The sequence below is a fragment of the Gekko japonicus genome, unplaced genomic scaffold (genome assembly GCF_001447785.1).
Source record: "Gekko japonicus isolate JY-2015 unplaced genomic scaffold, Gekko_japonicus_V1.1 scaffold2238, whole genome shotgun sequence".
Classification (NCBI taxonomy): domain Eukaryota; kingdom Metazoa; phylum Chordata; class Lepidosauria; order Squamata; family Gekkonidae; genus Gekko; species Gekko japonicus.
The window spans coordinates 84,812-103,089 of NW_015166487.1; the positions used below are offsets into that span (position 1 = coordinate 84,812).

The 18,278-nt window shown below is 46.5% G+C and overlaps 1 protein-coding gene across 1 annotated transcript in view; it reads left to right on the plus strand.

Annotated features, from left to right (window-relative positions):
- The window catches only part of XYLT1 (xylosyltransferase I), a 274,833-nt gene that overhangs the window by 66,162 nt on the left and 190,393 nt on the right, over window positions 1-18,278 (plus strand). The window contains exons 2-3 of the mRNA XM_015412172.1: window positions 11,943-12,104; window positions 17,218-17,256. Coding sequence (XP_015267658.1) covers window positions 11,943-12,104; window positions 17,218-17,256 — 201 coding nt within the window. The remainder of the gene's footprint in view (window positions 1-11,942; window positions 12,105-17,217; window positions 17,257-18,278) is intronic.

Here is an 18,278-nt window from a genome sequence, read left to right on the forward strand (position 1 = left end):
ACTGGGGGTTTTGCGCATGCGCAAAGATCGCCATTCTGTGGATGGCTGCCTATGCGCATGCTCAAACTGAGTTTTTTTAAATAAAAAAAACCGCTGACGCTCGCTGCATGTGAACAGGCATACAGCGATGGGCTCCGCAGACAGGAGGTAAGTGTGATCGCGTTTCAGCCGGCATAAACTGCACCGGTTCCAACCGGTACAGTTTATGCCGGCTGAAACGCCCCGGCTGAACGCACCCAGTGTGTAGTTATAGACTTACAACACTGTCGTCACTATGTCAAGGAATCTGTGCACTGGAATCTGTGTCCATATTTCTGGGACCAAGACAATACATCACATTTTTCACCAGGGCAGGCTTGCCAGCTCTGGGTTGTGAGACACCTGGAGACTTGGGGAGTGAAGCCAGGGGAGGGGAGGGGAGGGGAGGAACCTCAATAGGGTATAATGTCAGAGTCCACCTTCCAAAGCAGCCATTTTCTCCAGGAGAAGTGATCTGGATTGTCTGGAGATCAATTGTAATAGCAGGAGATCTCCAGGTGTCACCTGGAGGTTGACAACCCTATACCGGGGGGTACATTGCATGGGTTTTTGATTTGCCAAGTGAGGGTCCGGTCAAAATTAGATAAGATACATGGTGTGTGGAGCAGGCTGATTTTCTCTTCTCTGGGATAATAATTATAATTGTCATATGGCATTATGTGTAGAATAGCCAGGAGATCCTAAGGTTGTCTGGCAGGCAGAAGTTCTAGCTCTTTAGCATTATGCACCACTAGGTAGCGAGCTAGGCTTTTGCTTTTAAGGCAAGATACTTTTCAGAGGTAGTTTGCCATTGCCTGCCTCTGTGTCACAACCGCAATATTCCTTGGAGGTCGCCCTTCCAAACACTAACCAAGGCCGACCCTGCTTAGCTTCCGAGATCTGACGAGATCGGGCCAGCACGGGCTATCGGGTTCAGGGCTCCTTGGGATTCTTGCTTGGATCTTTAGCTGTGAGGACAGAATCCAGGGTGTCCTTTCCCTCTCTTCTGTAGTCTCGGGAGTTTTGGGTGGGCGGGAATCTTAGGCTCCCTGAATTTGCTGCTCCTTCTACGGCTGATGTTTTCAACCATGCTGGTCTTCCCTTACTGGGCCCTTACTGGTTCATTCTGGGAGCAAAGCCTACCAGTGGTCCCTATCAGTGTTCCCTCTAAGCTGAGTTACTGTGAGTTAGCTCACAGTTTTCCAGCCTCCAGCTCACACATTTTCATCTTAGCTCAGGAAGGGAGGGCTCCAGAGCAAACTTAATTTATGCAGCAGCTAAATCGCGCTCTCCAGAGCAAACTAATTTATGCAGCGGCCAAATCGCTCGCTCACAACTTTCATGCCCATGGCTCCCAAAGTAGAATTTTTGCTCACAAGACTCCACAGCTTAGAGGGAGCAGTGGTCCCTATTCCTCTGGCCAGTGACAGAGACTAGAATACTGTTTCCCCCTCACATCTACAGTTCCTGGACAAATAATGAGCAAATCGACAGTGTTTGCCCGGTCACTGACTGTAGCTCCAACTGTAACTAGCCTCAGGAGGGTCACACATACCCCGATGTTCTCGTGCCGTGTGCTGCCAAGGGTTCAGCTAGTGTTTAAGGCACACCCGGGAACGCCAGTCTTGCTTTCCCAGATCCTCGGCTATTACAGCTGTGACAGCTGCTGCAGGACCTCTCATGTGCCCCCACCAACAGGTTTTGTTGCTGGGCTCTCCCCCATGCCCAGTTATTGCTTCTCAGGAACAAAGCAAGGGCAAAAGGGGAAAATCCCCTCTCTCCAATTGCTTCCCTTTTCTTGAAAGGCATCCACAGGGCCTCTTTACACCTGCTTTTCCCCCTACCAGCTGCTGCTCTGCAATACTGCTGGGGGGGGGATGCCCTGTACTCCAAACTGCCTTTTGGAAAAGTTTCGGCCTTTCTGTCTGCAGCGAGATGGAGGCTTTTTTGTTTTGTGTGTTTGGATGAAAGGATGCTCTCTTAGCAGTGGCGTGGGCAGCGGCGTGGCTCTGAACCCTGGGCTGTTCCATTTGGCTTGAGAGATGCAATAACTTCCTCTTTGACAGCCACACAAACGACTGCTTGCAGCACACTCTGTGTTGTGCACGAGGCAGGAAGTGTAGCAGTGGGTGCCAAGGCTATTTGCAGGTTCTTTGCTGCGGAACAGCCCCGAAGTGGAGCAGGAAGGCTTCCAGGCCCATAGAGAAAGGGGTGATTTGCGCTTTTGTCCGTCCCCTTCTTTTGCTTTTTAAAAAAGTCCCTTGTTTCAGGGAAGGCGAATCTATGGGTGGATTGGCAGGCAGGAGGGCTGGGCTACTGGTGGATTGGCAGGCAGGAGGCTTGCTCTCCCCTTGGCCACCCAGTTCCCCCTGTGGAAAGAGGAACCAGTGGGGTCCTCAGAAGAGCCACTGCTTCTCAATCCATTCAAGCGAATGGGATTGGAAGAGTGCAACTCTCCTTGGGATCGCACTGGGTTAACAGTGGTGAGCCAAAACTCTGTGACCAGCGGAAGGGCAGAGCCATCTTTTCTCAGGAGGGGTGTGAAGAGCCGAGCCGTTTCTGCACCTGTTCTGAGAATAGACGAGAGCGCAGAGTGCCGGCTTAGATCCAGTGTCAAGGGTTGGCAAGGTGGGGGCCTGGCAGAGGATGCCCCACTCCTCAGGGAACAGGAGGTTGCCCCAGAGGCATGTGTGACATTGCAGGAGCTTTGGGGGGCAACCTCCCATTTCATGCCAGGATAGGGGTGCCAACCTCTAGGGGGGGACCTGGGGACCCCTCAGAATTACAGCCCATCTCCAAACTGTGGAGATCAGTTCCCCTGGAGAAAATGGGTGCTTTGGGGCGTGGAGTCCGTGGCCTTGTTCTCCACCGAGGTCCCTGTCCTTCCCAGGTTCCATCCTCAAATCTCCAGGAGTTTTCCAACCTGGTCTGGCAACTGTACCCCCCCCACCCCCGCTGGTGGCCAGGGGGAACCTGGCAACCCTATGCCAGGAGTGGCACCTGAAAGGAGCAGAGGCTGCTTGTTTGGGTGCTTAAAGGAAAATGAGAGAGCAGCTCCGGGACCCCTCCTCCAGGAGGCAGTGTGTGTGTGTGTGGTGGTGGGGGGGCAGCATGGCTTGGTGACCGTGCAGAACTAGGAGCCAGACCTGTGAATTTCCCTGATCACTGAAGCATTGCAGGCTTTGCTCAGCCCGCCTGGGTTGTGTGACTTTCAAGATGGGCACCTCCTTTCTTTAGAAAAACTAAAGCGCTGCAAGCGGAAGGTGAAGCAGATAGGGTGGAATTTTTGTGAACGCGGGTTGAGATTCTGCACCACTCCTTTGCATTGGATGGTTTTAAAGGAAATAACCTTGGGAAAACACCTGTTGCGTATCATTTTTGTAGAATTGCAGTTTCTGAAATCCCCTCAACTTGGGAACAGATGTGTTTTTCACAAACGGCTGGTCTTTGACCTGTTGTTTCTAATTTCCATCTGTTTCCTCGTTTGCTGTGCATTGCATCCTCAGTGGCCTGTTGTTAATGGCTCCGTGCCGCTTTGTGTCTAAGGAAGTGGCAGTTTTAGGGGTGGTAATCACACCTACACATACAGATGCCCCTCCAGCTTGAACTCTGCAGGGCTGGGCCCATGTTTTGGAGGCCCTGGGCAAGATGATCTTCAAGGGCACTGCCCACAAAGCATACCACCCCTCCTTCTTTGCATATCCTGCCTCTTGGAGGGGGGGGGGACAGGGTGCGGCATAGCGGTTAGGGTATAGGGCTTGGGAAAACCATGTTCAATCCCCACTCTGTATGGAGCCTATTTTGAATTCAAAGCGCTTGAAATGTTTTGTGGCAAAAAAACGAAAGGGAGAGTCCATGAAAGTGGCAGACTCATTTGATTTGTTTATTACTGTATTCTGGGACCTTTTTGTTAACAGTAATGAAATTTGCTTTGCTGAGTCCTTTCTTTTCTTTATTACAGCATATGTATGCTGCGTTTCTGCCCTAAGAGATCCTAAGCGGCTCACAGGAAAATACTGAAATACAATAACAAGAACGAACAAAAGAAAGAGATCCCAGGCTGGTCCTTCATTGGCCAGGTTGTCTTTTAACCACAGGCCCCTGACTGCGAGCCATGGATTAAGAGCCAAGAGCCCTTAGGTTCGTGCTCAGGAGCAGGCACACTGCATCACTCCTAGGCTAAGTACCTGCAAGATGAGGAGAAAGTCCAGGTGCAGTTAAGCTGATGCTGGCGAACTAGCGGGATCTTTCCCACTCCCTCTGTCAAGGATACCTCTGGCCAGGGCTATTTTTGGGCAGGAACGCACAGGAACGGAGTTCCAGCTGGCTCCCGAGTTGGCCACGCCCAGCAGGAACCTCATTAGCATAATAGGCCACACCCAACAGCAGAAACTCATTAGAATTGGCTACATTAGAGGTGTGAGGCTTAACATGCAAAGGAGTTCCTGCTACAAAAAAGCCCTGGATTTTGACAACAAACGAGGTAAACAGAATAAGAAGCAAAAGGTGGGTGTGGCTGGATGACCACACTTCTGGTAACACGGGGGTGTGGCCTAATATGCTAATGAGCTGTGCTGTCATGGGTGTGGCCTAATATGCTAATGAGCTCCTGCTGTTGGGTATGGCTTATTATGCTGATGAGTTCCTGCTGGGCTTTTTCTACAAAAAAGGCCCTGCCTCTGGCCATAACCAAACTGCATAGTACCTGCAAGGAGAGGAAGACAAACCTCCCCTAGACAGAGCTTAGCTGCTGCTAACCAGCATGCTCTTCCTCATCTCCTCCCTCACACCCAGGTTCTCTAGGACAGTCTTGCAGATTCTTGGATCGCACAGAACTCTTGTGTGTGGTACCACAAATCTCGCTGTGTGGTTGACGAAATGTGCTGGTGGGATTTTGCTGTTTTCTGTGGCCCTCTTCCTCCTCTTAAGTGCCATGATTTTGTCGTGTGTCAGTTCTTCATGTGAATTCCACTGAACTCTCTGGCCCTCTTCCTCCTAAGTGCCATGACTTTGTCGCGTGTCAGTTCTTCATGTGAATTCCACTGAAGAGGCCTTTCCAGTGCAGAATGTGTTTTTCTGCCCTTCCCAACTCCTTCCGTTTGAGTCAGCAGTTCTGTGGCTCAGTTCCGAGCTGGGCAGGTGCCAAGCCTCACCGGGGCATTGAAAGTTTCTGGCAGGAAACCCATATGTTGCTTCCACCTATTTTCAGCATTGCCTCCCAGAATCCAGTTATCTCACAGCATGTTCCGCTAACACTTTTCAAAAAGCGATTCCACGCCAAGGTCGCAATGCTGGAGCCCCGGGGAGGAAGACCACACATTAGTCAAGAAGCAACAACATGTTTTGGCGTCTTCTCTTCTTGTTGTCTTTTCTCTTATCAGGCTAAACTCTGCATGAAGTGGGAAAGAGCACCTCTTTCCTTTGCTAAGGAGACTAAAGTGCACTGAATTGCAAGGGGCTGGCAGCTGTGGTCTGTAACTCCCGAAGCTGGCTCAGTACAGGCTCCAGGGCCAGGATGATGCTAATGGATCAGCTGGCAAGGCGATGGCAGGTCAGCTTGAACATGGCACCTGGTGATGAGCGATTCTTGAGTTCATGCGCCGTTTACACCCTGGCGCATCCCGAGGCACCCTCTTTTTTGCCACAAGCCACAGTTTGCCATTGCGTTCAAACTGTGGCTTGTGTTTCCCCCCAAAAAAATTGGAACTGAAAGCCAGGCTCCAACTGTGGCTTCCAGTTCCAATTTGGAGAGCGAGTGCAAATGTTAGTTTGCTGGTTGGCTGCAGTGGAAAACCATGGCTTGCTCTCAGCAGACTAAAGTTCCATCCAGTCCAACATCCTGTTCCCCATAATGCACACATGAAGCTGCCGTCTACTGAGTCAGATCCCTGGTCCATCAAAGTCAGTGCTGTCTTCTGACGTGGGCTCTCCAGGGTCTCAGAGAGAGACCTGTCACACCACCGCTACCTGATCATTTTTAACTGGAGATGCTAGGGATTGAACATAGGATGCAGGTGCTCTACCGTTGAGCCAGGTCCCATCTCTCGGAATGTTCCAGGAGGCCCGCAAGCAGGGGAGATGCGAGGTCAAAGTCTCCCCCTGTTGGTGCCATCATAGCCATTCAGAAGTATACTGCCTCGTGGAGGTTCCATTGAGCCCCCGTGGCTAACAAGGAAGGAATCAGAGCACACAAAGGGATAAGAAGGAAAGACCACATCTCATTTCTATAATACTAAATTGCAGTTTATCTTTACATCTGAACCAGAACCAGCGTTAAGTGATTGCCTGTTACAATGGGTTGTTTGTATCGGGGTGGACTGGCCATTTATTTGTTTATTTTGTTCAGTTTATATCCCACCCTACCCTGCAAGTGGGGTCAGGGCGGCTCACAACATACGATAAAACAATAGATAGTAATTCATGAAAAACATCACGTCATTTCATCTAAATAAATTACTTAAAGTCAGGGCCATTTTTGGGCGGGAACGCACAGGAACGGAGTTCCGGCTGGCTCCCGAGTTGGCCACACCCAGCAGGAACCTCATTAGCATAATAGGCCACACCCAACAGCAGGAACTCATTAGGATTGGCTACATTAGGGGTGTGTGGCCTAACATGCAAAGGAGTTCCTGCTACAAAAAAAGGCCCTGGGTTTTGACAACAAACAAGGTAAACAGAATAACAAGCAAAAGGTGGGTGTGGCTGGATGACCACACTTCTGGTAACATGGGGGTGCGGCCTAATGTGCTAATGAGCTGTGCTGTCAGGGGTGTGGCCCAATATGCTAATGAGTTCCTGCTGTTGGGTGTGGCCTGTTATGCTAATGAGTTCCTGCTGGGCTTTTTCTACAAAAAGAGCCCTGCTTAAAGTAATACCTGATGGCAGCTTAACAATTCCTAGCTGTGGGGCAATACTGCGACAATGTTAGGGAGGGCTCGTTTCTATCAGAGCAGCCGAGGTCAGCTAGTACTGGCGTCACGTTGGTGCAGGCAGGTGTCGTGAGGCAGACTGAACAGATTGATCGCGTTGAGCAGGGAAGGCCGATCTCATTTGGACCTCTGCCGCCTCAGCTGAAAGCCCAGGGGAACAGCTCCATTTTGCAGGCCCTGCAGACTTGTACTAAACCCTGCAGGGCCCTGATCTCAACTGGGAGTATGTTCCACCAGGCAGGAGCCCGGGCTGAAAAGGCCCTGGCCCTGGTTGAGGCAAGGTGGACGTCTTTCAGGCCGGGGACTGCTAGGCAGTGCTGCTCAGAAGAGCACGAGGCTCTTCGGGGCACATATGGGGAGAGACGGTCCCCATTTAACTGACAGGGGAATTTCCAGGTGGGCCACCGGCACAGCCAAACCCTAGCAACTTTGCCAGAGGCCACGTGGCTCAGATTATCAGCAAGGGTCATTGGTGTCTCCTCACCTGTTGTCTCCCAAAGGGCTGTCAGTTTGAAGGAAAAAGTGCTGGTTCGTAGTGCCACGAAGACTCCTCAGCTTGGCTTGTTCCAGGGCCATGGTCTCTTTCCAGTCTGCTCCTGGTCCGTCTGCGCCAGAGAGGACGGACCGCAGGCAGAGAGGACACAGGAAGCAGGTGTGGCATCGAACGGTGTGTCTGTGTGCCCCTCTGGAGCCATCGAACGGTGCGTCTGTGGGCCCCTCTGAAGCCAACATTTTCATAAATAGGTTATGTTTTAATTTATGCAGGCTGCATAACCTAACTTTCATCGGAACAGAATTCTGCCTTTTCCTTTAGCATGGAAAAAAAGAGAGAAAGCTGTAGGAAACTCCAGTGTGCCGAAGCGCATGCAGCCTGATTCTCAGCCCCCTCAACTGGAAACAGTGTCTGTGTTCCATGGCACTTATTGGCAAGTCGGTGTGCCTAGTTGAAAAGAGTCCCTGGTGTATTTATTCAGGACCTGAGACCGGGTTCCAATTTGACTTCCTCCATGAGTGCTTTGGATGGCCTTAGGCAAACCTCTGCCCCGCCAGCTAAATTGCAGGGATGATATCAACCCACCTGACAGTCTTGTTGTAAGGGTTACATCCAGGATACCTCCTCTGAAGAACTTTGGAAAGCAACAGACAAATGTTCATTGTGGGCTGTTGTTACTGGGCTGAACTGTGATCAATAAGAATTGTCAAAATTGTTTTTTACAGTGAAAAACACACATTGAAACTGGAACTACTGGCTAATAGATATCAGATTTTACGTGCTGAATTTCTTGTTGCCTCAGAAGTGATGTAGTGTATTGCAAAAGTCTCCTCCTTGGCACCAGTTTCAGGATCAAATTAATGGTTAATAGTTCCTGACAACTTTATCATAATAATATAACAGCAATCCCAGGTACAGCGAGGAGTCTAATTACTTCTCCTTTGACAGGTGAATTTGGTGCCAGAAGCCAAGTGTAGAATTATTGTTCCTGTCTTCTGAATCCACTTTAGTGCACCCCGTGAGGTTTCCCCCCCTCCTTGCTGCCTTATTTGGCTGTCAGGTGAATAAAGACACTTTCAGCTGGAGAGTTTCATGATTTTTCTGGTCTCCAAACAATATTACCTTCCTTTTCAATAAAAAAAATTGTCCACGGCACTATGTAGAAAATGCACAATATAATGTAAAGCTCACCGATGAAATGGATATAGCCTAAATACCAATTCATAATAGCAGCAGCATCTAAAAAGCAAGTATTAAATGCGAGGATACAATAAAACTTTCCAAGGAACAGAAGGCAAACGGTCAAAGAAATGTCAGGATTACACAAAATAGGAGCTACCCCTGAAAAGGCCCTTGTGGAGCTATTTTCACAGGCAGAGAGGGAGCAGAGCCTTCTCTGGTGACCTGGAGAGATTTGTAAGTGCTCGATCAAGTGAGGTTTTTGGACCTTGAACATGACTTAAGCTGCAGACAGTCGTTGTTCTTTGGGTTTACTTTCCGTGTCTTTCTCACTGAGACTCAAATCTGATATCCCACCAAACTATGGTGAAGGAAACAACTAGCATTCAGTGTTGTCCACATTAACCATGTGATGCCTTGTGACTGGCTGGCAAAGTGGAATTGGCAACCATGACTTTGAAGCATGGAGGGTTTGCAAACATAGGTTATGGTAGTTGTGATTTGTTTTAATAATAGATTTTTAATTTCAGTTAACAAACTTACAAACATAGATCAAGAACTACAATTATGCAGTCATCTAAAACATATTTTTACAATCATTCACAACTACAGTGGTCTACAGTTTTCTAAGTCATATTGTCTAAATCATACAGAAAAGAAAGAAACATAGAGCAAAAACTACAATCAATTAGATCATATAGTTATCAAATCATGATATATAGTTCATATATATTCTTGATTTTTCACTTCTATTAAATATCTTTATTATGTATTTTCCATCCATCTGCATATCTAAAAATGATTTTATTGCTAACATATGTTGCCAGTCTCTTCTTTTCATTTTTTAATTATATCATTAATTTGTATTTAAATTTATTTTTAATTTTCAGCAATATAATTAAAAATATTTTCCTTGAAATTCTAAGATCGGTCTGTTGTGAATATAAGATGTTAGTTTTGCCATTGTTGCATATTCATGTAGTTTGTTCTTCCATTTCTTCAGATCTGGATATCTTTCTGCCTTCCATTTTCCTGCAAATATTTCTCTTGTTGCCATCACCATATCCTTAAACAATTCACTGTGCATTTTTGTAGTATTGCTTGGGAAGATATATTTTGGGATCCATCATAAACTTTAATTTTAGCATCTTTTGCATTTCTCCATGTACAGAATTCTACACAATACTTTCTTGCTTTCTTAACGAGTCCACCACATTTGATAAATTAAATGTTGCATCCGTATTCTGACATTTCCAGCATTTTCCACTGTACTCCTTATTAGTTTTTGCAATGTCTTTGGGAGTAATATACCATCTAAAAACATTTTATACCAATTCTCTGTTAATATTTGGCATTTAGTACATTTAATTTCTTTAGTCCATAGATTTCCCCACTGGCTCATGCATATATTTTCTCCAAAATTTTGCATTCATTTTATCATACAATTTTTACTTGCTCTGTTTCTGTATCATATTGCAATAATATTTTATAATTTTTTCATAATAGGTGCTTTAAACCCCCAGTGATTAATTGTTCAAAAGCCGGTATCTCTCTTAAGTGGCCCCCTTCTTTGACTATTTGTTCTTTGAATTTAGACACCATTTGATAGTAGAACAACCACAGAATATTTTTTCCTTCATCTTGTATTTCTCGCCGAGATTTTATTTTCCCTTGTTGGTCCATCATATACTCGTAATGTATATAGTCCATTTTATTTCTTATATACTAATATTGCAATAGGCATACATTAGTGACGTCAGTGGCAAGGTTGGCAGACTTAATTCTGTGTCTGCACTGAAACCATATTCTTAATAGTCCGTCCCTCAAAATATGAGTGTCATGATGCCTTCTTGTCTTTGATTGGTTTTGAATGATTTCTTAGTCCGTAAATAATTTTGGGTTCCTCCTTTAGTGTCAGTTTTCTCCAGTTTAATGTTCCTTCTACTTGGATTTCTAATCCAGTCTGTATCCAGACTAGTGTGGCTGCTTGGCAATACAGTTTGATATTTGGTGTGGCTGAACTCACTCCTCTTTTTTAATCTTGTAATATTTTAAATCTTATTCTTGGTTTTTCCTACTTCATACAAAATTATTGTTTTCTGCCATTTTTAAAGCTCTTTTCATCTATATAGGTTGGTAACATTTGAAACTGAAAATTCAGCTTTGGTAATATGTTCATTTTAACAGCAGAGATGTTTCCTAACCATGAAATTTTCAGTATTTCCCATCATCTTCAGTAATGCTTACACAGACTAATGGTGGTTTTGAATTGGTTCCTGAACTGACAAACCATAGCTACGGGCATAGCATACAGAGACTTCTGCACCATATTGGAAGGATCTTGTAAAGTTGTGGTATGATGGAATAAGAGAGCAGACAAGCATCTTTAAAGCATAGTTTGCCTTCTGGAAGCTTAAACCATGGTTTGGATTTTGAATCCCGGCATAACAAGAAGCCACTGGTTAATTATCATTACATGAACAAGCCTGTGGGGTCCTTGAGATTTCAAACTCAGGTTTAATATGAGTTTGTAGGAAAGCAAGCAAGCTATAGTATAATGAGAAGCTGTGGTGGGCCATGAAACGTGAGTCTTTGATTGGATCGGGTTGTGGGAGGGGAGTTGTATGAGTGAGCCAGCAAAGTTCCCCCGGTCTTGTTCATGTAACATCAAAATGTGGCTGAGATGCCCCCTTGCTTTATCCCAGAGCATTTCTGTGTTCTCAGGTCTTATCCACTGGGAGCTGATGCTTTGGGTGACATCAGGGGGAGCAAGTTCAAGCGCAACGTACATATCACAGGTTTTATGAGTGTTTTTGTATGTGGAGGAAAGGTGAAGTCCAGTGAATGGGAATGGACGATTTTCAAGACCAGACATTGGAAGGTTTAGCTGGGATTCCCATTCACTCTGGGCTTGGTACTGAGAGCTGACCAGTCAGTGAACACTTATTTATATTTATTTATTTATTTATACTTTCAATTTAATATCCCGCTCTAATCCCATAGTTGGGGTCTCTGAGCGGCTTACAAGTACCTTGGTGCTAATCACCGTTTTTTGTCCCTAGCTAAGGCCACAATGTATGTAAGGGAATGGGACAGCCTACCAGCACCCCCTCTGTGGTGGCATATCATGATGTTCTCTGACGGGTCGGTTCGGCTCGGTTAGACGGGACTCTGGACTTGGCGGAGGTATCTCTTCTCTGGCGTTCGGTGGTGGTGCGATCTTCCCAGACGCGCAGCTTCGCCTGCTTCCGGCCCGGCTATGTCCTTTCCGGCTCCGCTGGGCTGGTGCTCGGCATCTGTGCATGCCCCTTCGTCTTTCTCAGCAGCTGTCGGTGTATTCTTCCTCCGCCACCAGGGATCGCTCTGCCGCGTGCCTCCTGATCACGCTCGCTCGCCGCCGCCGCGCCACGTCGCCATTGCCGTCTGCGCCAGGTTCCGTCATTGTCGTCGCCATTGCCATCGTCGTCTTCAGCCAGCCACACAGGGTGTCCCCCACCCCTCTAAGGGTGGGTACCCATTTACCTACTTGCAATTAAGTTGCTTTCGAGACCGCTGGGTAGGCGGGAGCTGGGGTGAAGGTCGAGAGCTCACCTCGACCACGGTGGTACTCGAACAGCCGTAGTGGCTGCTCGGTGATGTTATAATGCAGGCATCCTTTCCACACTTGGATCTCAACCCAGGTTTTATCAGAGCTCAACTCGCGACACAACACCTTGCATTTATCCCTCATTATAACAGCATCCATTTATCCCGGGACAAGTGTGGGGCAAAACCGGGGTGACCTCAATGTAATGTGGAAACAAAAAATACCCTGAGATAACTACAGGGGTGAACTCGAGTGTAGTGTAGAATATAAGTTTGGGGGCAGGTTTGAACCAGGATTTCAGGTCTAGTGCGGAATCACCCTTAGTGAGCAGACAGGTGCAAGTAATAGCTTTTGAGCCTTTTGTCAGGCAGTGCTAGACAGTCCCGGGGCTATTGGTGGTGGACGGTCTTGGTCCCATGGAGTCGTACTGAAGTCCCAAGAACCAAAATTTAGTTATTTCTCACATAGGTTGCAAGTACCTGATTGCTTACATAACTCCTTGGGTCTTTATTGACAGCAGTCAATGACTATTTTTTTTTCTGGGTTCCGTCAGGGTGGAAGTAGAATCGTCGTATGGGCAGAGGAGGCTGGCTGCTTGGATTTTCTTGATTAAGCTGGCACAGTGCTGGATTATGTTCGGTTATGCTGCATTGTGGGGTGGGACACGGCAACGGATTATCCATCAGTCCAGCGCCGGCTAGCAGTCAGCTCCTGCTTCAGCCAAGGGCCGGGAAATGGAAACTAGAGCCATCGCCCTGCAACCTTTCCCCCTTTCTGCAAGGCAAAGCTGTTGCTGTAAAGCATGGCTTCTGTGCTTTCTCTCCCCCTCCCCCCTAAGGGTTGGATTCCAAGGATGTTCTGTAGTGCAGAGGCTGCAAAACTGAGAATATTGTGTGCCTGCCGTGTGTATGTGTGTGAGAGAACACCTTGGTGGTGTGATTCATCTTAGTCGGCATAGCCCCTGCTGTTTCATGTTGGACCTTTACTGGGTGTTCCTGCTGTGCCTATCCTGGCAAAATTTATTCTAGTCCCCCCGCCCACAGATTTCATAGGTTATAAATTATTACTTGCTTCTCTATGAAACAACATGCCTTCTTCCTCCCTTTGTTTCCTTTACTGCTGTCTCTGCTGCTACCACCGTTTCTCCCAATTATTCCTCTCTTCCTCCCCTTATGTTTTCTTATTCCAGAAAACCCCCCCTCCCCCCCCCCCCCAGAACTGTTTTGTCCTCTGCTGGATCCTCCGATCACCATGCCAGCAGCTGCTTTCACAAAATGGCTCATGCACGTGGTGTACTTGGACTACCGGTGTCAAGTCTTTTTTTTTATTATTATTAATTTTTAAAATTTTAAACAGTGAAAAAAACAAAATGCAGTGATAACAAATATCAACCTTAGAATTATATAAGGTAATAATGTATGTCGTAATGCTGTTCAGATAAGTTTACGTGCAATGAAGAACTTCATAGTATTTTTGAGGAATCTTGAATTTAGCTAGGGTTGCCAGCCTCCAGGTGGGGCCTGGGGATCTCCCGCTTTTGCAACTGGTCTCCAGCTGACAGAGATCAGCTCCCCTGGATAAAATGGCTGCTTTGAAGGGTGGGCTCTATGGCATTGTACCCTGCCGAGGCCCCTCCCCTTCCCAAACCCCGCCCTCTCCTGGCTCCACCCCCAAAGTCTCCAGGTATTTTCCAACCCAGACCTGGCAACCCTAAATTTAGCAGAGTCAGTGTTAAATATAAATTCTAGAAAAGGAAACCATTTCAAGAGAAGGTTGGGTTCCTTGTTAGACATATTAGCACTAGCAACAACATCGGATATTTTATCCATTGCCTATGAGACGTGAACGCCTCTTGCCACAAAGTACTGAAAAGTGAAATCAACAGGTTTGGTTTTTTTTTGGTTTATATTGTTTTGTTTTGTGGAGGAGGCCAGGATAATCTATGAGTCAGTTGCTCTGACATGACCCTGTTCACATCAGCAGACCGCTGGAGTGATTTTTACAAAAGCCACTTGCCAGTGTTTCATCACAGCCGCACTACCCTGCCTCAGACGTTTGTTTATTTAGACAATTCAGATGACACTTCTTCAGAGATCTGCTCCAGATGGCTTGCAAAGTAAAAACAATGCAGTAAAATCATAAAAAAGAAAAGGGGGATGTTTAAAAATAATGTATAGCAATATTTAGCAGTCTGAAATGATACCTCAGGCTAGCAGCAAACAGCTTCAAAAATAGATGGAACACCTCATTTAAAAGCTTGGGTAGAAAGAAATGTTTGGGCTTGGTACCTAAAGGACAGTAGAAGGGTGGATACCAGTGTTTCCCTCTAAGCTGAGTTAGTGTGAGCTAGCTCACAGTTTTTTAGCCTCCGGCTCACACATTTTTGTCTCGGCTCAGGAAGGAGGGCTCCAGAGCAAACTGATTTATGCAGCAGCCAAATCGCTCGCTCACAACTTTAATGCCAGCAGCTCACAAAGTAGAATTTTTGCTCACCAGACTCCACAGCTTAGAGGGAACATTGGTGGATACCAGATCAGCTTCCAAGGGGAAGACATTGCAAACAAACCATGGTTTTGTAGATTTATTATTGACTTCAAGTCTGCATTCCTTGCTGAGGGGGACTTGGGCTTTCAGCGCCACACCTGCACTTTTACTCTCTGGCTGATTCTGCATTGGCTGTTCCCTCTGTTGTTTTACCAAACCCACGCTGGAACAAAACCACATTCAAGTACCCCGGGTCAACGCTGCACTGACTGTAAAGTCACCCCTGAACAGCCATAACTATATGCAGAAGGTACCATAAAACCTGATGATCAAAGAAAGTGAAAGCAGCATGCAATGCAGAAGGGAATTTCTGTTCCAACGTGGGTTTGGTATGAACAACGGAGGGAAAAGCCAGTGCAGAATCGCCCACTGCCTCCTCATTCCTTCTCCAGTTCACAGTAACCTAAGATTGCCCTGATGTCTAAATTGGGCTGTATTCCTACTGTCAGGCTCACTATGCATTTTATAGTTTACCTGCCATAGAAGGAGGAGGGGGAGAGGGGTGTGAAGACCAAAATGCTTTCACTTTCCTAAATGCTTTGATGTGCCAGACACTGTGTCTCAGAGACCTGTTCTGTTTTATTTATGTAGAGGGGTATGTGCTTAGTTTTGGGGGGGAATCGACCGTTATTTCTGGCGGGCAAATACCATGGGGTGATTGGGTCCTGATTTTTAGTGCCTTTGCATAAACATAATATATCTGCAATCTTAACGCTTTCACCTTCAGTTCTAACAAAGCTCGTGTCCAGTATGGTATCCAGCAGTGTCTCAATAAACTTAACTTTCTTCGAAGTGAATGGTGTTGAGAACTGATTTAACCAGGATTCTGACATCTACATTCAGTTGTACTTCATATTGCTTGGAAAGAGGAGGAAGGGCACAAGCCGGCCACCTGTTGATCTTTTGCCGTTCAGGAGTGGAATTCCAGGTAGCTGAAGAAGGTAGCACAATTAAGACTTCTCTTTGCAGCCTTCCAGTGTGACAGAGGAGGATTTATCTCTACTGTAAAAGCGAAGCCTTCTAATTTTGACAGACCTGATAGGTGAAAGAGAGAACACCATTGACCCGGTTTCACTTCGTTAAGCTTTCCAATTAAATTAGGTTACTACAGAAAGAAAGCAGTGGCCTCTTAGACCATGAAGGACAGCTGTTTTGGAAGTGTGAAAGTTTCCTTCAAAGTAAAACACACACACACACACATACACACACACAAATCCCCTGTCATTCTTTTCATTGTAAATGTCATGTTGGAAAAAGCGTTTGATTATTTCTTTGCAGTAAGCATTTTTTTCTAGAGAACTTTAAAAAGTTTGTCACAGATCCGTGGTGGGACTATGAAAGCCTCAGCTCCTGGGAAGGGGTCACCACTCACCAGTAGCTACTGCTTAATTCCTGAAACATTTGAACAGTGGAAGTGCCATATAAATACTAAGTAGTACTGCTAAAATATATATAGTAATCTCTTTGTCTCCCCTAATTTAAGTGGCAGTGCTCTCAGTCACTCTTGGGTCATGTGGCATCTTGGTAATTTGTTGTTTTTCCTAGTAGCATCTGCTTATTACTTTCGTTATAGTGTAAGGTTGCTTTTTTTTGCATCAATAGGATTTTACTATGGATATTTGTTGATGGTAGTTCTTAAAGATGCTGGAAACAGCCCACAAGGCGGGGTATGCATATTTTAATACATTCTTTCGATATAGGTTAGCATTCAAGGGCACTGTTATTTTTTGTTTGGGCTGAGCTTGGCTAGTGGTTTTTTTGCATGACCTGTTTGTGGGGAGAGGCTATAGCTAGTTGGTGGAGCCTCTGCTTGGCCTGCGGAAGGTCCCAGGTTCCAGCCCCCGGCATCTCCACTGGAAAGGACCAGGTAGCAGGTGACATGAAAGACCCCTCTTGCCTGAGACCCTGGGGAGCTGCTGCCTGCCAGAGGAGGCAGTACTGACCTTAGTAGACTGATGGTCTAATCCAGGTTAAGGCAGATTCGTGTGTTCATTTATGTGTGAGCAGGACTCTTTTTGTAGAAAAAGCCCAGCAGGAACTCATTAGCATAATAGGCCACACCCAACAGCATGAACTCATTAGCATATTAGGCCACAGCCCTGACAACACATCTCATTAGCATATTAGGCCGCACCCCCATGTTACCAGAAGTGTGGTCGTCCAGCCACGCCCACCTTTTGCTTCTTATTCTGTTTACCTTGTTTGTTGTCAAAACCCAGGGCTTTTTTGTAGCAGGAACTCCTTTGCTTGTTAGGCCACACACCCCTAATGTAGCCAATCCTAATGAGTTTCTGCTGTTGGGTGTGGTCTATTATGCTAATGAGTTCCTGCTGGGTGTGGCCAGCTCGGGAGCCAGCCGGAACTGCGTTCCTGTGCGTTCCTGCCCCAAAATAGCCCTGTGTGTGAGTCTCTATTCCTGAATGGATTGCTGGAGAGTAATATTGTTCTTTCTGCTTTTGTTTTTGCAGGACCAACCTCTCAATCCTTACAAAGGCTCAGAAGCCCAGGTTAGTGTATTTTCCCCTCTTATCTTTTTTAAATGGCAGCTTGTTTGGAAGAACATTTCCTTTTAAAGTCATTGACCCGGGCTCTGGCCTGTCATTCTAGCTTGTCTGCAATGAGTTGAAATGTGTACTTCTTTTGTCAGATTTTAAGATGTCGTTCCCACCTTGAAGGAGAAGCGCGTGCTCTGAGTCCGTCCCACTCTGTCTTCCCAGACGGATGGTCTGTTGTGAAGAAAATAGTTGTGTCTGACATAATTTTCCGTAAAATGTAAAAATATGCTGGGTCCCAGACAGGGGTGTCTCTTAAGAAGACAAAGTGATACAGAGGATTTAAGTAAGCCGCAGAGTGACCAGATTCAGTTTTCATCCCTCAGCACACGATCGGCATGGATTTTCCTTTCCCTCCTGGTTAGGGGGGGAGGGGGCGGGGTGTTGGTGAACAAGCTGCACTGCAGGGACTCGATGAAGCCTGGAAGACTGGAAGTTACTTTAAAGGTAAAGGTTCCCTTGCTCGAAAGCCAGTCGAGTCCGACTCTAGGGCTGCGGTGCTCATCTCCATTTCCAAGCCGAAGAGCCAGCGCTGTCCGAAGACATTTCCGTGGACATGTGGCCGGCCAGACTTAAAGTCATTGACCCGGGCTCTGGCCTGTCATTCTAGCTTGTCTGCAATGAGTTGAAATGTGTACTTCTTTTGTCAGATTTTAAGATGTCGTTTCCACCTTGAAGGAGAAGCGAGTGCTCTGAGTCCGTCCCACTCTGTCTTCCCAGACGGATGGTCTGTTGTGAAGAAAATAGTTGTGTCTGACATAATTTTCCGTAAAATGTAAAAAATATGCTGGGTCCCATACATGGATGTCTCTTAAGAAGACAAAGTGATACAGAGGATTTAAGTAAGCCACAGAGTGACCAGATTCAGTTTTCATCCCTCAGCACACGATCGGCATTGATTTTCCTTTCCCTCCTTGTTAGGGGGGGAGGGGGCGGGGTGGTGGTGAACAAGCTGCCCTGCAGGGACTCGATGAAGC